The sequence below is a fragment of the Argiope bruennichi genome, chromosome 9, assembly GCF_947563725.1.
Source record: "Argiope bruennichi chromosome 9, qqArgBrue1.1, whole genome shotgun sequence".
In the NCBI taxonomy this organism is placed as follows: domain Eukaryota; kingdom Metazoa; phylum Arthropoda; class Arachnida; order Araneae; family Araneidae; genus Argiope; species Argiope bruennichi.
In genome coordinates this window covers 14,317,352-14,345,218 of record NC_079159.1, presented here as the reverse complement: position 1 = coordinate 14,345,218, position 27,867 = coordinate 14,317,352, and the positions used below count along the sequence as shown (strand labels likewise).

General features: G+C 25.8%; 1 protein-coding gene across 2 annotated transcripts; it reads left to right on the top strand.

Annotated features, from left to right (window-relative positions):
- Positions 1 to 64: 64 nt before the first annotated feature.
- Positions 65 to 27,401, top strand: LOC129983867 (serine/threonine-protein kinase PRP4 homolog). Of its 2 annotated transcripts, XR_008785460.1 has the most exons (18): positions 65 to 131; positions 3,562 to 4,131; positions 4,959 to 5,579; positions 9,308 to 9,421; positions 10,213 to 10,303; positions 10,776 to 10,877; positions 10,995 to 11,112; positions 13,037 to 13,098; positions 13,181 to 13,268; positions 13,452 to 13,599; positions 15,312 to 15,449; positions 15,537 to 15,690; positions 17,712 to 17,826; positions 18,516 to 18,754; positions 20,172 to 20,376; positions 22,533 to 22,663; positions 24,254 to 24,325; positions 25,457 to 27,401. XR_008785460.1 is itself a non-coding variant. In XM_056093535.1 (16 exons), the coding sequence occupies exons 1-15, from the start codon at positions 94 to 96 to the stop codon at positions 20,373 to 20,375; spliced, it is 2,802 nt and encodes a 933-aa protein (XP_055949510.1). In that variant the 5' UTR covers positions 65 to 93; the 3' UTR covers position 20,376; positions 22,533 to 22,860. The 2 variants fall into 2 exon arrangements, 1 of the variants encoding a protein (XP_055949510.1); XM_056093535.1 differs by lacking the exons at positions 24,254 to 24,325; positions 25,457 to 27,401 and having other exon boundaries at positions 22,533 to 22,860.
- The last annotated feature ends 466 nt before the right edge of the window (positions 27,402 to 27,867 follow it).

Below are 27,867 nucleotides of genomic sequence, written 5' to 3'. Positions count from 1 at the left end.
CATATTTAAATTATAAAAGTATATTTGAAAGTGAAATGGACTTTATTACACAACTCAACTCAATTCCATGTTTCAAAGATTTGTTGTAATGTGATGGACGCCATTCTAGCAAACGGGAAAGATATTTTAAAGTTAGTAAATACGATTTTGACTATTAATATGTATTTGACTCTTTAAAAAATGATTCATTTAACCTCATAAATATGGTATATGATTTTAAACTCCTATTAAGCATGTATTATTGTTTTCCCATGATTGAAGTTATGCCTATGTTTTTATTGTGATAAAGGTTCGTGTGTTGACATTAGTAAAGTTGGAAAAAATGAGAATTATTTATTGAAATAAATTAATCTCTATCTATTATTTATGATTTATTATTAATTCATTGTAAATAATATATGGCTTCTACATAACTATGCGCAGAATGAAACTGAGGAATGATTGTAAATTTCAACTACCAGTTAATGATTGATATTTTTAATTTGAACTAAAATAATTTTGAAAATGATTCGATTTAGACATCGATGAATACATTTAGATTATTAATTCTTGGAATTATTAATGTGATAACATACGCAATTTGACTTTCAGTAATAACTTTTATTCCATTAATTTTTTTAATTATTTTTTTTACTTTGTATTATTTATTAGTGTAGTATTTAAGTTAATAATGACATTTATAAGGTATTTAACAAATGTTTACATTTCCTATTCATTATTTTTGTTCAAAGTGCACGTTTTTAACAGTATGTCCTGAGATATGAATTGAAACTCGATATAGCAGTGTGAAATAACTATTTGTTTTAAACTTTTTGCAACTTTCTAACAGTTTATTATAATAAATGCACTGTTTTCTTATGAGTAGAAATTGACATTTATTTAATGATTTTCTCCCCCCCCCCCAAAGTAAGATAAAATATTGTTTTTGTTTCTCCTGAATCTTGAAAGCTCAAAAATGATTTCTGTTAGATTGTCAATGAATTTAAGTATAAATTACAATATTAAATAAATGAGGGGTTATTTAATACACTGAAATAAAATTTGGGTACTTATTGCAATTTGGCATTGTCTCTGTGCGAGCTGTCTTTGGTTAAAAATTTTGTCTGACAGTTGCATTATTTAATAAGAATGTTTACATTCTTTAGTTAGCTGTATAGTTTTTTCTTAGTATTGGCAACCATTTTTCCCTTACTTTTTTATTATTACTATATAACTATTAATGTATTACTTTTTGCATTATTAATATTTTTTTTTATTGTTAATGGATATTATATAATCCAGTCCTGAATGGCATTGGTCTATACAACTCTCATAATTTCTGAATTTTCTTTCATGTTAGAAATTATCAATCCTATCGGAATTTCTTTATAGGTGTAAGGACTAGGCTTGAATTGGTTAAGGTTCTAGAATTTTTCAGATTATATCTCTTTTGACATAGATTGACTCATAGATTAAAAGTCAAAATATTGCAGTAATATTTCTTTCATTTTTTTTTTTTTTTTTTTTTTAGTCATGTTAAAAACTTATTGGGACTTTTCTCTTGCAATAATGTAACATTAAAAAATGTTCGATTCATAAAGTGGCACTTGTGTAGTAACAAAGTGCTATTGGCAAAATTTAGGCATATTAGTAATTTTACGAATATGGTCTATAACTGTGTAAGATATGTTAAATTGTGATTAGTATATCTTAGGTAAATTTTTTGACAGTTAATTGCTGGTTGCAATAAACATGACATTTTGGCAATTAATTAGTAGCCTGTGGTTAATTCAATAATACTGAATTATTAAACGAATTTGTTTAATTTTAGTATACATGATTGTATGTGTTGAAATGAATGTATTATTATTTGTAAAGACAAAAGATTAGTTTGTTATTGAAGAAAGGAAAAAAATTATTGTAATTTAAATTACTTTTTTATATTAGACTTGTCTACATTATAGAAGTGCTAGTTAAATCTGGCCTATAAAACAATCTGAAATTTGAGATGTATTTAATGAATATTCTTCATTCATCCTTGAACAGACATGTGTTACTTGTAATCTTCAATAAACCTTTTAAATATCTGTCATTACATAGAACTTATTATTGGTAGAGTAAGATAGAAAATTTATGTGATCAGTCACCACTTCATCATGTATTTAAATTTTATTAATTATATGGTTTTTTTTTACCATTACTTTTTTATTTGTACAAATCTTTCTTTCATTAAATCATTTCATTGATAGTAGATATTTATTAAATTATCTTACTGAAAGGGTCTTTAGTTGGTTCTGAAAGTAAACTTTATTCTATATTTTCAAGCTGGAAATAAAACTAAAAAAAAAAAAAAAAAAAAAATGTATGTTTGTAAAGCAATTTAATCACTTCATCAAAAATTAAATTGTCAGTGACAATCTAAAACAATGCATGAAAGCATTGAGGTATTATAACATTTACTCCATCTAAAACAATGCATGAAAGCATTGAGGTATTATAACATTTACTCCATTAAATAGTCCTCAGCGTTGCTGAAATGCATTTGAAAGAATTTGATTTGGTTTCAAATCAAGTACAAAAATTTATATTTAAATAAAGAATTAAGCTTAATTTTAAATAGCTTTATCCACTGTTTAAGCAAGAAGTGCGGTGAAATTATATTTAGCATTCTCATGAACATGCTTTTTTTTTACACAACTATTTAGTATATAACTAGGTATAATGATTAAAGAAATGTAATATTAATGACTAGCCATTATATAAAAAATGTTTCTAATTTTTTTTTTTTTTTTTTTTTTTTCTCCCCTCCTGTGAGAACATGTAATTTTTTTAGAGACAGGGAAATAAAGTTTAGAAAACAGTAAAATGTCAAATTCACTTAATTTGATTTCAATAGTGTCTTTTTAGTTATCCATAGTTGCAATATAAAGCCTGGAAATATTTAATTTTTTCAATTTTCTTTTGTTATAAGTCGCATTTAATAAAGTGAAATCCGTCTTCATAAATAATTTTATAAGTAAAAATACATTGTATGAAAGGATTCATAAAATTGTTCCAAATTGTATATTTCATATCATTTTTTGCTGGTCTTATATTGGAAATTTTGCTTGTAGAAAAATATTGTAGCTTTAAAATATCTGACCTCAATATTTCGATGAATATAGAAAGAGTATATGCACCACAAAATTACGAGGTCCGTCCTGAAATAGCCCTAGTGTTGCTTTAAAACGGGACTTGGAAACTGGAACCAAACTGGAAAGAGTATAGATATGTACAAAAATTGTCTGTATAATAATAAAAATATTTAATTTCTTCCTAATTGTATTTGCCTGAATACATATAAATCCTTTTATACATGCAATTAATTTTTTTTGTTATTTTATTAGTTAGGCTCATCATTATTAGTTAGGAAAGCATATGAAAAAACTAAAGGAAGAATATTCCTAGATTTTGTTTAACTTTTTTGTATTCTTATTTTTTTACTATTCTTTTCTTTTAAAGAGGATATATTTTAAATAAGCTTTTACTAATTTTGAGAATCTATATTTTTTATTACTAAGATGTTGATATTTTTTCTTTTAGTGATTCAGATTCTGAGGAAGAAGAAAAGCCCTCTGAAAAGGTGAAGATGTCAGATTCTGGTGGGAGCAAGAAGAAAAAAAAGAAGCACCACAAACATAAGCGCAAGCACAAACACTCTTCCCATAAAAGCAAAAAGAGTAATGAAGCACATGGCAAGCACAAACATCGAGGCCATATTGATAAAAAAGAAGTGAATAGTATGGAGCTGGAAGAGCTTGAAAAACAGAAAGCATTGCTTGAAGCACAACTTGCTAAAGTTGATTCAGCTGCTAATCAATCATTAGTGTCTGCTGATTACGGTAGTTCCGATGAAGCTAGTCCTGCCAGAATAGCAATTACAATTCCAAATGATGCTGAATCTACTGTTAGAACTATATCGTTGGAATCAAAATCATCTGCCCATCATAAAGCTGATAAGGAAAATGATAAAATAGATCCTAAAAGAAAATCTAGCCATAAGGATCATCGAAGTACAAAAGAAAATCATGATTTGGATAAACATGTAAATAGTTCATCTAAGCGTAAAGTCGGCTCATATGATATCAATTCTGAAAAAAGCTCTCATAGAAGGTTTGCTTTTTTTTTAATATTCTAGATTATATTCCCTTCCATTAATGCATGAAATATTTTTATTTTAGCATTCATGAATACTTAAAAATTTGAATTTGAATGGCTTGTAGTATTAATGCAATATTTATATGAAGGTTCTCTTTTGAGAAAGTTGTGAATAATAATTTTTTATCTTCATTAAAATAAATATTTGCTTATTAATCAAGCATATTTGTGTTTTGCAAAATTATTTATTTAAATTCAATATTTTTTATTTGAATATTTTTTTAAAAAATGGCCTCGCAATCTATCCTCTTTCTCCAAAAATTGTATCATTATTTTCTAGAAATTTTCGTCATTATTTTAAATAATAATATTTGATATAATAAATAATTTAATTTCTTAATTTTCCCCATGAAATAAACATTTAAAATTTTTAAAGCTTAGATAAAACATCTTTAATTGGATATTGTGTTGATTTTTTATCTGTTTCTATTCAACTTTGAAAATATGAAAAAATTTATTTATTGTATCATATTTCTATATTAAATCAAAATTCATTTATTTACATTAGCTTGTCATATTATGAAGGTATATAATTGTCTTTAATTATTTAATATGCCTTTAGTAATTAACAGTAATTCCTAAGACAAAAAAAACATAACATTTTAGACTAACACTTTCACTAACTTGTCAGATGACCATTGCTTTTGAGGTCATAGAAGATTCTGTGCTTTGATCTATCACTTGTCTCTTGATGTCATCATTGCTTGTACAATAATTTGATTTTTTGCCATTATCTGTTGTCTTTCATGTAAATGTTATTAATTTTTCCACCTTTCTTTTAGGAGAGATGTCTCAGATGATCAAAACTATGATAGGTCACCAAGGTACAAAAAATCATTCTCACCAAATAGAAATGAATATGAACCCCCTCGGCATTCTTCTAGGAGAAGTCTTTCACCAAATCATCGGCATGATTCCAGAAGGTTGTCATCTCCTCACCGAAGGCCTCCTTCACCATATCGAAGGCCTCCATCATCTCACCGAAGACATCCATCGCCACCTCACCGAAGACCATCATCACCATACAGAAGGTCGCCTCCTAGACATAGAAGAAGTCCATCACCAAGAGCTTCATTTCATAGAAATTCTGAACGAGTCAGAGATGGGTCCAGACACAGAAGTCTCCGAAGATCTCGTAGTCCTGTTATACGTAGGACTCCAGATCGTTTTAATTCTGTTGATCGAGCCTCTCATCGCAGGTCTGATGGACGTGCCTTATCTCCAAGAAGGCATGATGCTAGACATTTGTCTCCTATGAGACGTAGTAGGGATCGTTTAAGAAGTCCTGAAAGAAATGGAAGGAGATCTTTTAGCCCAAGAAACCACCGAGACCGAAGGCGATCTATTGACCGCTCTTCTAGACTACGCAATTCTAGAGGTAGTCCTCATAGAAGATCTAAAAGGTGAGTGATCCTTTTTATTTGGGTATTAAAATTATTGGTTATAAGGTTATTTTGGATTATAATAACTTTCGTGGAGCTTAATACAGATTTCATTAAACATGAAGCAGAAATGTATAATTTTCTTATTTCTTTGTATTTAAATAAATATTCTTAAATATTCTAGATTCTGCATGTACATAACATAGCGAGTAGTAATTGACAACTTTAAACCTTCCAGCTGAGTTAAGAAAACAAATAATCATATAAGTGAAGGTATTTCAAAATAGATTTAATGGCTATGAAAGTTTTTTATATGTTGTACGACATGAATTATCACTTGAATATTGGCCAAAAGTAAATCAGTTTAGTAATTATTATTTAGAGATATAAATATAAGCTTTTTGCTGTATTGTATTCAAGGAAGATTTTATTGTATTATTTGCAATGAAATTAACCCTTTTGTAATTGGGTTAATCATGTTCGATTTCCCTATACGTTCTGTATCTGTATTATTTGATTTTTAGTTCTTAAATAAGAATTTGATTCTGTAATTCTAAATAGTGTATTAAAAAAAATTCTTGAAAAAAACACCTCTGAAAACATTTTCTTTGTATTAACTACCTGGATTTCAATAAATTTCAATTTATGCATTCATAGTTTTCATTGTTATGGATTACAGATCATTCATGATTTAGTTCATTATTTATTTTGGTACTTTTCTGTTAGCTAGGCGCAAATGTCGCCAATTGTGAACCAAATGCGGATTTGCTGTAAGAAATTTGGCGGAATTCTACATTATTTGGCAATTTCAGTTTGTGAGGTATTAGAAAAACTGAAGGTTTATACAATTCTTAGTTTGACATAAAGTGCCGTTATATTGAAATTAAAGTAGAATTAAAATTTCTTTTTTAAATCAGCATTTTTGAAAATCTTAAATCCATTGTATTTACTGCATATTGATGTTTCTCTTAGGAATTTTTATTCGGGCTCTTTATGAATTGATATTAACATTCACTTGAAGGATACTATCTCTAAAATATTAGCTTTAAATTTAATTGTTAAGATATGCACAATTATTTTTAATGTTGTAACTAACTGTATAGATATGATTTTCAAAAATAAAAGAGAATAATTAAAAAAATATATATTATGCATAGGAAGTGATTCTTTGGTTTTGAATTGGAAAGGGGAGGGGGGTTCTTTAAAACTCAAGACTATGTTTGATGACATGTTTTTGCCTTTGTTATTTCCTTCAACTAAATTTAAAAAAAAAATTATCTAGATTAAATAGAATGATTGATATTTCAATCATACAACATTTGAATAGTTGGAATTTTGAGAGGAAATTGAAGACAACTATTAGGGTGTAGCGTTCTGCTTGGTTTTAAGAACGTTGCACTGTATCAGCATAATTGTATTGAATTAATTTTAACAGATAATTTTAAATAAATAAAGACAAAACTGAATTCTTGTCAAGAAGGGTATTTATTTTTAAAGAGAGTGATGCTATTAAAAAGTGGAATTTAATAGCTTCAATTGACTACTTTTAAGATATTGATTAAATAAATGTGGAAAGTTAAAATTGAATTAGAATTTTTTAGTAATGAATTTTTTTGATTGCCATTTGTATTTCACCCAGTTGACTAGTGAAATGTTTTTCTGCATCCTAATAATAAAAATTCCAAGTTGTCATTTACAAAATCTTTGGGTTCTACCGCTCGCATTCTTTCTTTCCTTCTGCATCCTATTATGCTGCCTTAATGTTAATAAAAGCCATTATGGCTATATATATATATATCTTACTAGAAATGTTTTAATAAATGTGTTTCAGTTCAAAATTGTGTTTTTTCAATTATAATAATTTCATTTTTGTGCATTATTTCTTTCAGTTATTAATTTAAAAACATTAAATACATGAAAATTAATGTCATACTTTATCACTTGAACTACTTTATCATTATTTTTTATATTTTAGTATCTATATTTTTACTACATTTGTTTCAAAGCAATGTTTTAATAAAACTTAGGAATAGACCAATCACTCAAATGGAAGTGAAAAAAAAACTAAAGCTCTTGCTAAAAAAATGAAACAGATGACAGCAATGTCATCTGAAAAGTCAGAATTTTTTTTCTTCAGCTTTATTGATTTTATTTTTCTTCTATGCATCAATTTTCGTTAAAAAAAAAAAAAAGTGATTTTGAAAAACAGAAATGTATAGGTATTCTTTTAGTAAGCAAAGTTAAATCTTTAAACACCGTACCACTATTTTTATTTTAGTATTATTTTTTTTACTTCACTTTATGCTAATACATACCTGTTGACAATAGAACCTTTGTGTGTTTTAAAGTAATGATTTAACGATGATCGAAAGAAAACATTTGCACCATTTACATTCAGATAAAAGTCGTCATGAAAAATAAATCATGAGTGGGTAGATTTTTTTTTTTTTTAATTGCTGAGGTATAAGAAAGCATATAAACGTATGAAAAACAGTTGCTTGAGCGCATGAGCAAAATTCTATGAAAATACTTAAGAATCGGAGACATTTAACAATTTGTATCAGGAAAACTATTGATTTAATTTTGATGTTTTTTTTATTAATGAAAAATTAACTGTTTAATTCATTGTTTACCTGTTTCACTAATATTGTTGATATTTTAATTTTCATTGAAATTTTAACTAAAAATATTTCAGATAATAAAAATTATTTTGTTTTATTAAAACTGCAAAAATGCAGGACTGCAGATGATAAAAAGATTATGCTATTTAATATAAAAGCAATTTCTATGTTAAAAGAATTGCACATGAAGTTTTAATCCCAAGTGGCACAGGTATATCTAGTTGAAAAATAAATATATTAATTTAATTAAATTGGTATTGTATGATTGTATTTATTTTTCTTCTGTATACACTAATAGATATTTTATTCATGTTTTTAAGTATCAAAAATCTAACATACTCCTTTACTGTGCTGTGAAGATGTGAAATATTACAAAACTTAAAATTTGATTTGAAGAAGCAAGTGAAAATCTTCTTTGAAAAATTACATTGAAGGTTTATTAGAAGTTAGGAATATTTTTATATATTGAAAATGTTGCATTTATATTTTAAAATAATTTATTTTCTTTAAAGTTGTATAATTCCTTTTTATTTACTAAATAAAGATGTCAATATATAAAATTCAATTATTTTTAAAAGTACATCATGAAAATAAACGTATGTTATAATTGGTTTCACCATTTGGACAATAATTAGAATAAATATTTCACACATATAAAAAGGGAGCATCCATATTTATATTTAGTTTTCTTTTAATATTAAGTATTTGTATCAAGAACACTTTACTAATTTTTAAAAACATTGTTATCTTTTCAAGTATATAATATTTTTTTTACCACCTTCCAAAATAAAATAAAAAAATAAATTTAAAAAAATGTAAATTTTATAATGAAAATAAGGGAAAGGGAAATTAAGGTTAAGGGAAATTTTGTTATAGTAAAGTGAATTAAATATCATTGTTTTAAACATTATCTGTTGACAAATTGTATGGGTAGACATGTCTATTTATAATTTTTATTGCTAGGATGTGTTTTTCTTTTACCTTTCTGTATTGTTTATTCAAGGTCAAGCTAAGAGATTTATTTTCTATTGTATAAGTACTTTCATTCTCTTTTGATACAACAATGGGATTCATCTAGTGTCATCCTGTGCATGTGTGCTTTTATTCAATAATTTTTTTTCATTTTAGGGATTCTGGTGAACGAGATCAAGACCAAAAGCATAGAAAAGGAGAAAAAGACAAATTTAAGGACAGTTTGTCTGAGGGGCAGAAAATTGTGCATGAAGATTCCTCAGATGATCAGTATGTATCATGATAAAATTATATATATTTTTTCAATACATTATTTTATCTAAGATGTGTGCCCTTTTTATTTTAACTGAAGAAGAAGGATTTCTTAAGTTTACTGTGTGGAACATTTCTTGCAGCAGATATTTTTCATTGATGTGTTTGATTTTGAGCATTTTTTAAACATATGTAAATGTTTCTTCTTTTTTTGAACATACATATTTCCGGATGTTTAAAAATTATGAATTAGCTTTTGAATTCTCCAATTTGGATAATAATGTATTCTTAGTTAACAATGTCAGTTATAAGAATGCAGATTTAAAGTACTTTCTTTTCAATAACTTTTGATTTAACAGTGAGTAATAATTATTTCTATTGTGTGAAAATAATAACAAGATAAAATTTAATGTAGAGATTAATGAAGTAGCTACCAAAATACTTTTAAAATGACTATTTTCCTAATTAAAGTCAACCCAGAATATTTGATTATTAATTATTTGGTTTTAATTGTGTTGTTTCATTTTTAAGTATATAGTTTCTTAATACTGATAGGGGAATACTTCATAGTTATTTGATATTAAATATTTCAGTGTTATAAAATTTTAAAATGCTTATTTTTCCATATTTTTGGTTACAAATTAGTTGTCTGTTAAAATATTTATGTATGCATTTTATTGATTCCTTTTTTTAAAAAAAATTCAATAACATTTATTATTATTGTTTAAATGCATGTCTGATATTTCATTATTAAATGTTGAAAAATTATAATGAATTGCATCACTAATATGTCACTCTTTCTGTTTAAGAAATGTTGATTTAGAAGTAGAAGATGAGGAGGAAGAAGACGAAGAAGCAGTCATTCAAAGGAGAAGACAGCAACGTCAAGAACTGTTGAAAGTATGTTCTGTTTATGGAATCATTCTCCTTGTGTTGATTGCATGTTTTGTATTAGTTTTGAAAAATGTTCATTTTATTGATTAATAATAAATTAGTGGCAGAAAATTTTAAGTAATCATTCTAATGTTTTGTTTTGAAGATTATTACTGATGTAAATTTTTGAAAGTGAAAATTTGTTTCAACTTTGATTATTGTTTTAAAGTGGTAGAATTTATTCAAAACTGATCAGAAGATTAATTAGAGACTATCAGAAGATTGGCTTGATATCATGAAAAGAATAACACCTGTAATCACTTTCATAATTTTCAAGTGAAATTTTATAGTCAAATTTGAATTGTGCATTAGTATTGTATTGCTGGTTGAATATATATATATTTTAATTGAACTTTTATTTGCTCTTTTTAAAAATTATCAGTGTTTTAATTTCAATGATATATATTTTTGTAGTTCAAATGTTGTTTTAATTTTCTAGAAATTAGGTGTTGAACAACCAACGCCAGGTAGTGGTTTATCATCTCCTGTCCGTTCAAGTAGTGGAACAGATTCTCCTGACTCTGCTATTATTGGAGATGAGGTAATAATGTGATTTAAATTATTACTGTTTATTTCTTCATTATTTACGATGTACTTTTCATTATCAGTATTTTAAAAAAGTAATAATTTTTTTTCTTCTTTTCTTCTACTTGAAAAGGCTGCTGCTAATTTTTTGGCAGAACAGGATGATCAGTCCAATGATTTTGAAGCATCCATTCTGGACAAAAGAAAGATTATGGGATTGCAGGATGCATTAAATGAAAAGGAAGCTGATGGTATGCATTCTTTAAAATATAATTGATGAAAAATTGCTACTGAAATATTAATTAATTCAGTATTTGTTATTGTCTTGTGATATTTTTAGCATGAATTTTGGCAAATTCAGTGAAAAAGAAATGAATATCTATATTAAATGAAGATTGACACAATTATATTATAATAGAGATGTACTGTATGTTCACCATGAAAACACTTCCAGACAAATATCTGTTTATGGCGGTTGCTAAAAAAATAGGTTACTGTTGGAGGAGTTCATTTCACATAAGTTGAAATTCATTCAAGTTTCTTACATTGTCATGTTTAGCTCCAAATTGATATTTGCTATTATTGCATTTAATTTTTAAAAACAAATTTAAAAAAATATTTTATTAAGCTGAAAATCATTTGAATACTCAGAATATTGAAAATATCCGATATTCCTGTCATATGTATACAAAGAACAATGCAAATCAAATAGAAAAACTGAATAATTATTTGTATGTCTAGCGACTGCACAAAAATAAAAATAATTAAAATTGAATCATGCATGAAAAAAAAAATTAACTATCTTCTTTTCATTTGTTTTAAATTTATGAAAGTATTTAATATCATTCTCCGGAGCAAACACGAAGTATAGTCTGTCTAACATAAAAACAATAGTGTAATTAATCGTAGTTGTTTCAGAATTTTTATAATAGATTGTTTATATTCTGATATAAAGTAAATCATTCAATGTTAAATATGCTTGAAACTTTTCAAAATTTATATTTATTTATTTTATCTGAAGTATACTCAATTTTCAAAATATAAAAATAGCAATTATTATACTATCAATTTTTAGATCTTCTTGAAATCTAACTTTGATTTGTAACTTATTTTCAATATGCTCAAGTTTCTTGCAACATAATTAATTTCACAAAGTTCATATGTAAAAGAATTTGAAAATAATTCAAGTGTTCATTCAGGGATGTGCCAGAGGTCCTGGACTTGAAGGAAAATCCAAATAAATAAACCCAACATCTCTTTACATTATTTGTTGAAAAAAGCTGTAAAAGTTTGTTTTACGATAGTATTGCAGGTAACCATTTATTAATTTCCCCCGGCTTGAAAATAAAATCTAATTATTTCAAAGAAAACTTTTTCTCACAAACTGTGATTTTAAATAATAGGGTGATAAATGAGCTTTTCTTTTCAATGAATAGCAATAGTCATGAGCAGCGTAAAAGATCCATAAATTCTTGCAATCATTTTATCATTTGGAGTTGAAAATTCTTCATGCCCAATGTCGCTTCAAATTGACACCAAGAAAAGAAATAACCCCAGACTTCAGTCCGATTCCTCCTGTTTGAATTAGATCTTCCCTACAGAAACCTGTTTCTGTAATGCCCGTCGTAAACATAGACATTCCTCTGGAAGTATTCTCATGGTGGACATGCAGTAGCCTTTCCTTTCTTTCTCTCCCCCATCTTTTTTTTTAAGATGATGAATATTATGTATCAGATAGTAAAGATTCATTAAAAGAAATGTTTTAAAATTTCTGTTTTTTTTTTTTTTTTTTTTTTTTTTTTTTTTTTTGTAAAAAAGGAGAAATAAATAAATTTTTTAAAACTTAAAGTATGGTATTTGGATGGAAGCAGCATGTTCCAATTTCCTTCAGTAATTACTTCTATCCTTACAGTATTTGGATTTACATGAATTTTTTTTTTTCCCAGACTTTTTTTTTTTCTCCTCTTCCAGTGTTTATCAAAAATTTAAAATTATACTACATAGTCATATTCATTTCCGAGTTGTTTAAAAATTATAAAAGTAAAATAATAAGTTTTTAAAATTGTATAGATAAATAAAATACCTTTTTTTACATTAGCAATGTTTGAATTTCAAGATGTGTTTCCTTTGGGTATTCTTATGCTTTCATAATAATAAATTTTTCTTATAATTTAGCTGCTGAGAAAAAGAAGAAACTGGATATGTTTTCAGAAGCTGATAATTTCAGTACAGATTTAGTGAGTAATTCAGTTTTCGTTTTTTTATTTTATGACTTTGGGAAGTAATTTCTTTTATTTAATATTTAAATTTCTGTTACAGAGTCCAGCGTCATCACGTCTAATTTCTGCAACTGGTCAAGAAAACCCTAATCTAACTGACAATTGGGATGATGCAGAAGGCTACTATCGTAAGTTTTATTTGAAATTGTTTGTGATTTTTTTTCAACAATTATGTGTTTAAAAGCCATTGGCTTATGATGTGTTGCTGTCTATTCTGTGTGCTGTTTTTGTGAAATGTTTAAATTCTTTCAAAAAGTTTATTAAAAAAATAAATGATTAATTTCTGTTTAAAAAATAATTTTTATTAATAGGTGTCCGCATTGGAGAAGTTCTGGATACGAGGTATACAGTTTATGGATATACAGGACAAGGAGTATTTAGCAATGTTATAAGAGCTCGAGATATGGCTAGAGGAAATCAGGATGTAGCTATTAAAATTATTCGAAATAATGAAATTATGTAAGTAATGTTTCAAAATTAATATTCTTTAAAAATAAATTATTCGTTAATTTTAATAGATTTTGTAACTTGTTAGAAAAAAAGGTCTTTTTAGCCTATTATTCAAAATAAATATTTCTTTTTAAATAACATGATCTTTGCATCAATATGCATACTAAAGTGCTTCCTAAAACAATTATGCTCTTTTATGATTATAACTTAAATAGAGTTTTATGCTTGACTGTTGATAATTATTTTAGTATATATCTGCTGTTTTCATTTAATTCATTTATTATCATTTCTTTTGAGAATAGAACTACTCATTTAAAATCTGTTCAAAATCTTGACATAACTGTGAGGTTATCTAATTTTTTAATCAACTGACCTTGTAACTGACTTTAACAACTGTTTTCATAATGCTATTTTCAAAGTACAATTCATCATGTACATCTTTTTAATTGTTACCTTCATACTTTTTATCTATTTATTTTGTCTTTAATTGTTGAAGGATTTTGTCATTAGCTGTGATTAATACTTTGTCTTTAAAAAAATGTCTTAAAAGCTATTTATGTATATAATTATATTTCAGAAAATTTGTCCTTTTTTAAACTGAAAATACTTTCTATTTTTTAGAAATATTTAATTTAACCTGTATTATTTTAATTAAATGTCATTAGTATTTTAGCAAGCAAGACTACTATTTAAAGCAATATGCTTTATTGAAAATAATGTGGCATTTTTTATTTAAGCATTATCCAAAATATTTGCTTCAGTTTTGTAGATAACAAATCTAGCTATTCATGATTGATAAAAATTTATTACATATTTTTAGTTTCTCATATATAAAGTGTAGAGGAAGTAATGCAATCGTCAAACAATTCAAACTCAAGATTTTTATAAATCTTTATTTTTCAGATATTCCTCAATTTGAAAAACACTTTTTTTGCAGAATGTCTGTCTGTGAATACCATAATTCAAAAATGCTTTAAAATTTAATGTGTAGACTATCAATACAAATTGTAGATTTTTCTTAATTTGAATGGAATCCATTTACAAGCAGTCTGGCTAGTTGCTTATTTGATTAAAAATAATTTTGATAGTTTCAGAAATTAATGTGGCAGGTTGATAAAATTTGGTATATATGTTTAGTATTTAAAATATAGATTCTTATCAAAATTTTGAACCAAATCTGCCAGAGTTGACTGTCTGTTGTAACTCACAAATGGAATGATTTAAATCTATGAAATTTAATGTACTTTGTGACTACAACTGTAGTTCCATATCAACTTTTGATTTTATTTGGCTAGGAAAAAAGTGTTTAATATACTCGTTCACACAGTAGATTTAGTAATTACTTTAGATTCACATTCTGTATAAAATATTTTTATTTGTTGATTTGATTTCATTTTTCAAAGATGTAATTATGTGTTAATCATGAGGTACACAAGTTTATTCAATTTTGAAAAACTATATTTAGAAAATAAAGTTAAAAGCCTTGCTTCACCAATAACTTAAAAAAAAGCATTGTAAAGTCATAAATGCCATGCATGTTCAATGTAACCACCATGAAAAACATACTTTTCACTATATCATTAAATCAGTAAATGTTCACGATGTTCCCTGCACATAAATTTGCAGAGTAATGCATCATATTTGTTGAAGCATATTTCAGAATTTTCATATATGTTTGCAATGGTTAAGTATTGAAAATAAATAATTCATTTGTTTTACAGGCATAAAACTGGCTTGAAAGAATTAGAAATGTTGCGGCGATTAAATGATGCTGATCCAGATGATAAATTCCATTGTCTGCGTTTATATAGGCATTTTTTCCACAAGCAACATTTATGCTTAGTATTTGAACCTTTATGGTAAGATATTCTTTGTACTTATAAAAATTAGAAAAATTTCAAAATATATGCATTTATATAAAATTCATGAAACATTTCTATTTACAGCATGAATCTCCGAGAAGTATTAAAGAAGTATGGCAAAGATGTTGGATTACATATCAAAGCTGTGCGTTCTTACAGTCAACAATTGTTTTTAGCCTTAAAGCTATTGAAAAGATGCAATATTTTGCATGCAGATATCAAGCCTGATAATATTTTGGTAAGCCTTTGTTCTTAAATGAATCATTTTGTAAATTGTGATATAAATGTTGCTGATCTTTAATTGGTTTGTGTGAATACATTTATGTCTTGCAGGATGTATGTATTAACTGCTGTAGATGAACCCCGTATATAAAAAAAAAAATATCAAACAATTTTCAGGAATCCTGATTTTGTATAATGAATTATATTTTGAAGCTTATCAAATATAAAATTGTTCTATTTGTTGAAGTTTATTCTGTATATTGAAGAATTCTTGTATAAAATATTATAGATACCTGTTGGACTCTAAAATTAATCTGATTTCCTTCATAAGAAAGAAAGTAAATGAATAAACTTTAATTTATTTTAATGATTGTAGAGATTCTTGGAAGACCCAACATTTATAAAAAGAGTAATTAACACTTAACAATAATTAATACTTCTTAGCTTCTGTTTTACTTTTCCTTTCTTAATTTGAAAGACATTTTTACTTAAAATTTAATTTAGCCAAATTAAATTTGTTTAGCTATATATATTTTTGTTGTGAATATGTACCTAAATGGTAATCTTTAATTGTGAAAGTGAAATTGTTTTAATAAAAGTTGTGAAAGGCCAAGAAAAAAAAAATGCAGTGAGAAAAAAAGTATAAAATTTCAAAAGATATGATATAAACAGTTTTTGAAAATATTATTTGTGCTTTATTAGAAATAATTTCTTTGATATGTTTTAAATATGTAAAAATATTGATATGTTTTTGTTTTTTTTTTGTTAAGGAAATGATGTAAAATTTTGTTAATTGAAAGGCTATGTATTGAATTTTTTTTCTCCAGGAATCTTAAAACTCGATTTATACAAGTCCAACTATATATTTTACCAAATATTTTTATTTATCATATAATTACTCCCAAAATAAATGAACCTAAATCAGGGTTGACGTGGAACTGCTTACAACTTAGAATAGGAATTGTCATACAAATTCTAATAAATGTCACTTTTTATAGTCACTACCTGTAGGTGTTGCAGTGGTCTCGTCTTTAGGGTCTGAAGGCTTTAGGTTTCAAATTTAATTCTTGTCAAAATCTATTGTGTATGTATGTAGTATGTATTAAATCTAATGTTGTGGACCAGACATCTTCTTATTGGTATGATGCAGAAGTTTGAAAAGGAATGCTTATTCAGGTGTTGCCCTCATCATTTGACTGGGATTCAAAATAGTCTTAACATTGCTTTCAATTGAGATATTAATAAACTAAATAAAGCTTGTAGATTTAGATAGTACAAGGTAATGAATCATTTAAGATTTAATCTGCTGTTAAAGGGTTAGTAAAGTTTTGAAAATTTCTACTTTTCTATACTAATAAAATTGTTAACTTCTGATTTGTAATTGGTTCTGATTCTAAATATGATTAGAGTAATCAAAAATTTTAAAAATATTCCTTAAATAAAAATTCTTTTAATACCTTTATACTTTAAAAATGTATAAATAATGTAAAACTGTTAATGAAAATATTAATTGGTTAATATCATTTATAACAACTCTGGAGGAGATAAAATAGACCATTCAGCTTAATAGTTTGATTTTTATGCTATATTCATTGGAGGTAATTAAGGTAGAAATTTATTTAGTATTCATCTAAGGTTCTGCAGTTAATTTATGTCATTGATAATATTTACTGCTTAAGTGCAGTATTGCAATTTGTGTATATTCTTCTTAAAAGGGTTTCACTTGATGTATTATTATTTATTTTATGCAAATATAATAAATATTGAAATTAGTGCATTAGAATGAATATTACAAGTACAAGTTGTAAAACATAAAATAAAGTTTATTCTAATTTATTTTTTCAATAAAAAGTTAAAAATATTCCTGAAAATATATTCCATAGCTTCTGTGTTCTTAAAAAATGTTGCATAAAGTAATTTTTACTAGATTTATTTTTCATGGATTTTTGACCAGTTTGCATATGAATATTACTGCCATTTTATAGTAGTTTTTTAATGTTTCTTGGTACTTTTTATTTATTTGCATGTTTGTTTCAGGTCAATGATCGCAAACTTGTATTGAAATTATGCGATTTTGGTTCTGCTTCTCATGTTGCTGACAATGATATCACGCCATACCTTGTGAGCAGATTTTACAGAGCTCCTGAAATTAGTAAGATTATTTGCAATACTTTTAGAGTGATACATATTATTAAATTTGGAATTATCTATTTGCTGATACTTTTCTTTTCACTCAATTTGTGGGTGTTAATGTTTTGTAATTATGTAAAGATTTTTCAGTGATCTTGTTATCAGAATTCTGATATGATTTTTTTGGGGGGGGGTGAGTCAGAGAATGTTTTTTAGCAGCATTATGCTTATAGTGAAACCTTATATAAGTGCTTTATCCATTATTTTCTCTCTGTTAAAGCCTTATTTATTTACGTGTGAATGTCTTGAATTGTTATTCATAATTGTGTAGTAAGTAACCATAAGTAATTTTTACATGACTCACCTAAGCAAATTGGAATAAACAAAAAGGGGAGAAAAATAAATCTCTTATTAACTAATACTAGAATTTTTCAAAAATTCTTGCATTAAAAGTTTTTTTTTTTTTTTTTCCTGTACAAATCATAAGCTACTTCAGTTAATTAATTGTAGAAATGAACAAAGCCAATTTTACTGTTCTCATTCTGCCATTTTTACTATTATTTGTTCATCTCACAATAAATGTAAAAGTTGGGTAATGATATATTTATTTCTTGATCTAATTAAAGCTATTGTTGAAATTTAACCTTATTAGTTATATTTATAATCTCAGCAGGGAAAATTATTAATTAAAATGTATTTTTCTTATTTCAGTCTTAGGCCTGCAGTATGATTTTGGAATTGATACATGGAGTGTTGGATGTACTCTTTATGAGCTGTACACTGGGAAAATAATGTTTCCAGGAAAATCCAACAATCAAATGTTGAAAAATTTCATGGACTTGAAAGGCAAATTTCCTAATAAATTGATAAAAAAGGGAGCTTTCAGAGAACAGCATTTTAATAGCAGCTGCAATTTCCTCTCCCATGAAGTTGACAAAGTAACTGAAAGAGTAAGCAGTTCTTTATTTTTTTTTATTTTAATTATCTTAAGTAATTATGTGATTAGTGGTGCAGTGCATTCTGCGACAACTCATTTGTATGTACAAATCTTTTAATCATTAGTATGGCATAGTACTTGCTTCTATGCATTTTAGGATTATAGAACAAAATTCATGAAATTAAACTTATTTTAAATAGTCTCACAGAACACCTAATTCTGCTGTATAAAATGGAATTCTACTTAAAAGCAATAATGTGCTTTAAAATAAATGAGGATTGATGATTTTCCAAATGATTTCTCTGTTGTAAATTCTTCATTTATGACATCTAAGCAGAAATGACTGGACTGAGTTTTGTTTGTTTGTTTCACTTTAATTGTTTTGGGGTGGAAAAAAACTGATATTCTCTCCATTTTAACTCTCTCTCTCTCTGATGTATGCACTATATGTACATTATAGTCGAACAGCTAATTTGAAACAAAGATAAGCATAAATTTCCTGATGGAATAATAATTTAATTGGTACAAAGAATTATATATTTTTTTTTCCTTGCTTGAGTTGTTAAATATACTATTAAAAAATATCTGTTTTTATACATTTTACAAGCCCTATTAGTCATATAACAAAGTTTCATGACTTATTAATATGTTAAATTTTTTTTTTAAATACTGCATTTCTCAAATAAAATTGGTTGGATTTTCTAATTTTAAGTTTTATTATTTTATATCAAGCATGCATCACCTTTTGATTGGCAGATTTTCCTTTAGACAGTCATTAGAATGACCTAATATGTTTTCCTAAATTTGTCAGTTTTTGAGTGCATGTTTAGTTGACATTTGGTGGAAAGCTGAAAATGTGGTTTTATTTTTATATTTGCTAGTATTCATGTTAATGCATAATAACTTGGTAATTGTTCCAAATAATTTCATTTTTTTTAACTATTGCTCATTAATTAAGCACTTCAAATTTAACAGTTTCATGCAACAAATTATACTTCTATTTCTCAGGTATTCTAGTGAAGAAGATTTGCCTTGAGTATTATGTAACATTCCTAACAAGAAATTTTGATTGTGCTTTTAAGATACTTTCTCTAATTTATTCTATCAGTATCATGTGAGAAGATGAAATTATGTACATATCATTAAAAAATGTAGTATTTGGTTGTCAAAAAGGCTTTTTTTTTTTTTTTTTTTTTTTTTTTTTTTTTACCAAGTGCATTTTAAGGAATTTAGATACTGCTGCCATTGTCTGGAAACTTAAATTGCATTAACATGGAATGGGTATTATCTGAGGAAAATACAAATTGCTGGCTTGTTCACACAGAAAATTACTTAACTATTTAAAAAAAAAAATACTGAACTGATACTGATTGTGTTTTTTCTAATCTCACCAGAAATTTTCTTTAGTAAAAAATTGGCATTAATTCTAGGAAAAAGTGGTAGTACTTACCAATATCAATCCTAGTCGAGACCTGCAGGCAGAGTTGGTAGGTTCTCAACGTTTACCTGATGATCAGTATCGCAAAGTTTGTCAACTGAAAGATCTACTAGAGAAAATTTTAATGCTTGATCCGGCCAAGAGGATATCCATTAATCAGGCTCTCACTCATCCCTTTATCCAGGAAAAGATATAAGGTATGTTTCATTTATATCTAGTTATCATTAAGAAGTTTTATCTGCAAAAAAATTGCCTGATTTCTGAAAGAATGAATCTGGATCTTAAAGCACTTTTCAATTTTTATTTTTTTGAACTAGATCATGATCTTATTATGTAACCTAACCCATTTTATGTTGTCAATGTTTTTTTGTGTTGTAATGAAGAGAGTGTAATATGTATACTGGGTTATATTGTGTTAATATTTATAATACTAGTTTGTTTGACATTTTATATTAATTATTTTTCCCTCTTGCAAGTAATTTCTTTTTTTGTTAAATTATTTTCACTATGTCTGATTTTCTATTGTGTAACAAAACTTTTTGTTGTTGCAAATTTTATGTTTGCATACCATAATATTTAATTTTCAGCCTGTTTCAGTTTTGAATTTGTGGTCAGATTAAGTGTGAATGTACCTTTTTTTTTTTTTTTTTTTTTCAATTGCCCCCCTTCTCTATGAAATATCTTTACATTCTATTGTTAAGAATTATAATTTAAGTTCATTTTTAACTCTTTCTTTCAAAGATAAAGTCATCTATTAGCTGAATTGGATCCTGTAAGTCCTTTAAGAATTCTGATTACAAGGACTTCCAAGTTATATTTTCTACCCAATTAAAAAAATTCAAAATTTATTCTATTTGTGTGTGGAAATTTAGTTAAAAAATTCTATATAATTTATCTTTAAATTTAAAACAAAAGGTATACAAGTCAATAAAACTTTTTCCCATAATGGAAAAACTTGTGCACTTGAATCTCTCATGTCTTGCAGTTGTGAAACTTTCTGATTTTGAATAAAAGATTTTTCTGAATTATTAAATATATATATTTCATATTTTGTGGTAGCATTTTCAGAAACTGCTGCATTTGAAGTCTGTTGATTACATTTTATTTGCAGATAAAGTTATTAGCTAAACTGAAATGCATTATATTGCAAATCATTCAAGTGATTTAAAAGTAAAACTCATTAGTACATTTTTTTTTGCTTTTAAACATCGATGAGCTTTTAAAAATTATTATCACTTTAATGTGTAATGCCATCATACAAATTTCTTAGTATGATGGCATGCACATTCAAACCACAGCTTGCCATATATGATTGTCCCTGGATTTTTATAATGTGTTCTGACATATATATTGTTCAACAAATCTTAGGAAAGTCTTCAGCCCTTCATCATTTTTTTAGCAAGTAACTTGCTTGCTTTGAGAGTCATCTTCAGTACAACATTCTTTTTCCTCTTCATTTTCTTTTTCCTTCTTTGCCAATACATGTGTATTTTACGGTTAACAAGAGCTAGTGCAAAGACTAGAATAGTCTACATACATTCATGCTTAGCCATCTTCTTGGATATTGTTGGATAAAATCTCGTGTTTTTAAATTTAAGTAGATTCATAATTTTATTAGAATAAGCTATGAACAATCGGCTTTCTTTTTTTGTCAAGAATATGAAATTGAAGTAATAAAAATCAGGATAAAATCAAATACCAAGCTATTTTATTGTTTATGACACATATGGTAGACAATGAAAAAAAGTTTATAATGCTGTATTGTAGAAATTTATTTTAAAATATTCATGTTTCCTTTAAATTTTAATTTTTTTTCTACGAATTAAAACTTAATTTTTCTTGAAACAATAATTCCATTTGTACTGTATCAAATGCTATTAGCATTTCTCTTTGTGAAGTTTTTACTAATAACTTTATTATCATCATTGCTCACTATTATTTTACATCATTACTCTCTATAGAGTCTTTGTCACATTTTGTACCATTTTGCAGTATGTGATTCTGAAATTATTATATTTTTTATAATTTGGAGAAAATGAGACAACACTATATCTTCTTTGAATTTCCAATTAGGTTGATTTCATTGAAATTTCTGCTAATGAGAAGAAGTTATAGAATATTGCAAAAAAATATTTTTTTATGTTGAAATGATTTTTCATTGAAGTAGTAAATAAATAATATGTAACTAATTGTTCAAGTCATGTTCTGTACAAAACTTCTTTAAAATGAAATTCATTTAAGTTTAGTTTGTATAGTATTGTTTCTTAGTAATTTCAAATTAATATTAAAAATTAATTTTATTATCAACTTTATTGATTGTGCAATTTTTAATTGATTTTTTTTCTCTTTGTAGTGACTATACTGAAGCAGAACATTTCATCGTGCAGCAATATTCAGTCAGTTTTACCAACTAGTTTCAGTCGAACTTTGTTGCATTTTCATATACACTGACTCATTAAAATTATCAGTTTGTAAGAATGAAACGTATGTTCATCACTTCTTAAGTTTAATTGTTATTCCAAAGTTTTCATGAATGAATGCATATCTGAAAAGATATTACCTGATATTCTTTTATTTTTCAATTAAAAATAAGCACTTCAGTATTGTATAAACCAATAAATTAGGATCATCAATGTAAGCCTCTTTTTTTGTGTAATAAATATCCAGTTACTTTTTTTGGATATATTTTGCTCATATTTGTTTTATATTTCCAATAATGTTATTTGTATATTTATAGTATTTTCTGCTATCAGAAGTGAAATGGGTTAGTAAAAAATATGAATAATCAAAATGCTTCTTTTTTTATAGTGAAATGAAATAAATTGAAAATCAAAATATTTGTTTAAATTAAATTTTGCTAAGGATGGAAAGTAATTTTTAAATAATGAATGTTTAGTAGAACTTGTCTTAGAATAATATTTTGAAATCTTGTTTTTTATGTAATGTCAAAGCAATAAACTGATTTGTAAGTTATATAGCAAAAAATTTAGTTTTATTTTAATAAACTTTGAATAAGCATTATTAAATTATATGCCATTGTTATTATTATACCATGCAAGTATACAGAACTCAAGATAGAAAAATTGTACTTGTTTAATTAAGTACTGGAATTGCTATTAGAAATATTCATTGTTGCTTTAAATTTTTATGCTAAATTAATATTATTATAAATTATAGCATAAATAAATAAGTATCAATAAATTATTAGCCATATTTGTAGAGTTTTTCATTAATTAAAAATGCTCAGTAAATAATTTTCAGCAAAGTGAAAATATTTTTTTCCAACAAATATCTTAATATTCTTTACATTATTATGTATTTGTAGATCAAAACATATTGTAAATTAATCTTAAATTATAAAAACTTTTTTGTCCATAATTCTAATATTGTTTTAGACTCAATTGAAAATTGTTATTTAATGAATATACCATTTGAAAATGACTTTTCATTTAATACTTATTATTGCCAATGGCCTTAATTAGATAGTGAGAAAAATATCAAATATTAGTATTTTTGTATAATTTATTTTAGCTTAGAAATTTATAATTACATATGATATTTAATATTAAAAATGGGCCTTATCAGTATATGCTTATTTAAATCAGTTCAGATATTTGATATGTAAAAAAAAAGTTTTTTGAAGATACTATTATTTTGCTGCAGTAATTTTCATCTGTTTTATAAATTTTTTTTAATGCTCTTACTTTTAATATCAAGTTGAACTCAAGAAATGTGATTGATTTTCAGGTGACTTATGTGAAGCAACGAAATATTATTTGTTATATTTTCAGGAAATTCCTTTAAGATGTGTATTTTCATTGTTAAATATATTTGCTGTTCTTGCCTTAAAAAATTAATTTCATACTTGTTGAAATGATTATTTTTTAAATTTAAATTAATAATGTTTGTTAGATATCATCTGTTAGTGGGATTGATGTTATACCACCAAATATGTTGTTTTATTATGAAGTGAAGTCAACCTCAACTGTATGACATGACTATTAAATCTGAGATTCCTGTTTCAATATATGTCTTCATATCTTTGTCATATTTATTGTTTTTGCTATTTATTAGGTTATTTCTCATGCCATGGCTTGCTGTTGAAATTCGCAGCGAATGATGACACAAAGCTGTAAAATAATTGTGGTAATTGGTTTTATGTCATTTCAGTTTTCATAGAGGTGCACATTTTCAGATATAACATTTTTTTTTAAATAAAATCCTTTTTATTCACAGAAATATGTTAAGAATTGGAATGAGGGCATTCTTTTTTTCATAGAAATGCAACAAATTTTGAATTTTTTTAAAAAAGTTATATTTTAAATTTAACATTTCTTACAGACTAAAGGCTTTTAATTTTTTACTGTTTGTACACCAGACTGTACTAATGTACAACCGATGTTTTAAATTAAAATTTAAGGAAGATTTTTATTTCTCTATGTTCTTCCATAAACATATTTAGGCAAAGATGTAATAAACTAGATTTCTGTTAAATACATTGATAGTGTTCTGATAATTATGGATTAAAAATGCATATGTTATTTTGTAGAAGTATATATATAATAATGCAATTTAATATGTTTCAATTGAAACTGATAAAGCACTGTGCACTTCTTGTAGAGACCTACATGGTCTAAAGTGCACCTGAAAAGCCCAAATTTGAACTTGGGTTCACACCTAACTAAAATGAGTTTAAATCCAGTTGGTTCTTCACCTTTTTATCCTTTCAACCATGATTTTTGCAGGAATTCCTATTTCTTTACCCCCTCCATCCATTTCTATTTGATTAATTAAAAATACATTATATTAAGAAAAGTCAAAATGTGAAGTATTTTGTTTATAATTTTTTTAAAGAGTTAAATATTTCAGATTTTAAATATTACTAACTTTTATTTTAAATTTCTATTTAATTGCTTTATTTGTGACAGAACTAATATTTGAAGTGAGCCTGTACCAAAATATTCCAATTTCGGATCAGATTAAAAAGTGAGGTGGTATATGGATAAAAAAAAATGCTTACTCTCTTAATTCTTTACTGCAACAATAAACAAATGAAGTAAGAAAGGCATACTAAGTACTGTGTTATATTTTCCAGCCACACATTGACTCTTGACACACAAATTACCTAACCATGTGTAAAACTGTACATAAAAAAAAAAAAAAAGACATCTTAACTATTAATAAATTAATATGAAATTCATCCAAATAAACAGTGCAGTAAATTATGTTATTATTTTTAAATCAACCATTTCTTATTTTCTACTTGATTGTTCTCAGGCTTGAAGATGTGATTATAAAGAAAACAAGATCAGCTTTCCTGTTCGATTCTGTACAACCTGTTGCCTTGCGATGGCAGTCGTTGAAAACAAGGAGGGCATTTTTATTACAGCTAAAAAAATTACGTGGGATTTTCTCTCTCTCATTATATATGTTGAAATATTTTCTGTGATTTTATGATGCTTTCTCTTTTAAATCATCCATTTTAGCAAGTTGTGTGGATGAAAACTGCCTGTGTTGATACAATTCCAAGGCAGATAACTTATTTATTTATTAACTTTATTAATTCTGTATTCGTCTTTCTTATATTAGTTATCTTAATTCTAAAATAATTTTTCTCATGATTGAATAGTAGTGAACTTAGTTTTTTAATAAATAGAATTACAGAAATTGATTTCTATATATCTACAGTTGAATCATAACTGTGTTTTAATTAAATTCAAATTTCGAGAGATAAATTTCTACGATATATGTTTTATTTTATTATGTTTCAAAGCTGAAGGTATATTTTGAGAAAAAATTAAATTTGTATGTACATAACTTCTTTCTTTAATTGTCTGAATTTTTCATTTTGACTTTTAGAACGCCATTTTAATATTTTAATTTTAATTCTAGAAAATGATGGTCTGTCTCGTACCTTCATGTTATGCCATAGTAATTATAATATTTTTATATATATATAAATATTTCAGATGAAATACATTTCAAAATTTTTATAATTAGTTGATTCAATTTAATGTTCTAGCATGATAATTTCAGTTTATATTAACATTCTAGTTATGATTCTGCTGTAATATATACATAATTTTTTTATCTCAAAAAAATTCAAATATCAAATCATCTGAAAATTTATACTTTTACATTATTCTCAGGAACCCCAATGGGATATCCAAAGGCAGGCAAAGAGATGCAGAAATTAGAAGAACTCCTGAAGGCCATCCAGTTTCTCCGTAAAAGGTAGATACTGGTTAGGGAAATTATGAATGGGATTAAAAATAGTCTTTTAAAAATTTCTTACTCTCTTTTTTCTCATTTAAACCTCTTTTTATCTAACATCTTCCTAATAAATTGATAGAAAAAGTAATGGGACCAATATCATTTTCTGTATGTGTTACTCTAATTAATTTAATATGTTTTGTTCTCCATTTGATGAATGTTTATTTAAATTCTTGGAGGGAAGGTGTAGTTGAACATTATTTTTTAAAATAAAATTTAAATTCAGTTGAGTTGAGGAGTCGTATTAAAGTGATAAAGTTCTTTCTGTGAATAAAATCTATGACCTTTGACTTCTCATATTGACTCACTGTATTCTGGCATATAGTAAGAAAAATCGATGAAAAAAAGTCTGAATATGACTATAATGTATTTAGAACTAACCAATATATTGGAACAGAATTTAATCTTAAGCTGTCCTGCTAAATAGAAGCTGGTTAATTTCAAAAAAATTTTTTGAAGCCTACAATTGCATATTGCATCATTCACTGAGGTTACTTGTAAGTTGCCAATATGCTATTAGTATGAGTTGTCATTGGTTGTAATTATTATATATGCACTTGCATATGTTTTTACTTTGTTTTTTTCTTTTGGAAGCACCGGTTTTCTAGCATTAAAATTTATTTAGGTGCTGGTTGAGTTATTTTATGAAGTTGCTTAAATGCATTGCACACAATATGACACATGATGCCTGACTTTTCAGAAAAAAATTATCCTATTTACCTCTTAGAATTTTAAGTACAAATGTAATACAATGAAATCTATAGAAGATAAGCTGTGCCTATATATTTTGTCTGTTTGTTAACATGAAATAAGATTGTAAAAATCTCATTTTTTCCCGTCTAACGTATTGGATGTAAAACAAATATGAAAAAACTTGTTGATTGGTTGTTCTGTTATAATAATGTAAAATTAAATACCCATATTATGTAAATAAAAAACACATATTTTATTCTCTATTGTTTCTTTTATTTAAATCAAAACATTTTTTATCGTACATAATTTTAATGGCCTTTTTATCCAGTTTTCATTATTCTGTTTATTTTTTTATGGATATTTTTATTACTTTAGTGAAATTTATATAAATGATCTTATATGAAAAAAAAAATCATTTTTTGAAATGCTATTGCTTATTGAAACAAAGTAAAATATAAACTTTACCAATATGTTGCCTAGAAATAATTTTAATTGTTCATATTTATTAAAAATATTATCTTCATTAATCATAAATATTCCATTCTTATATTATAATCTAAACTTTTGTTTCAATTTATTACAGATTTGTTTAGTTTAAATTTTTTGTTTAGATTATTAGTGCATTATATTTTAAATGCTTAAAGTATTGTTTTATAAATTTGTGTGTAAGTTGAAGCAAGGCATCAAAAATCTTAATTAATCAAACTGGAGGAACAACATTG

Excerpts from the sequence above, each read along its gene's own strand:
- LOC129983867 (XM_056093535.1), top strand. The coding sequence starts at position 94 with ATGGACGCCATTCTAGCAAACGGGAAAGATATTTTAAA. Across the intron at positions 132-3,561 it reads AACGGGAAAGATATTTTAAA|TGATTCAGATTCTGAGGAAG; the intron begins GTTAGTAAATAC and ends TTTTTCTTTTAG. Across the intron at positions 15,450-15,536 it reads TTAGTATTTGAACCTTTATG|CATGAATCTCCGAGAAGTAT; the intron begins GTAAGATATTCT and ends TTCTATTTACAG.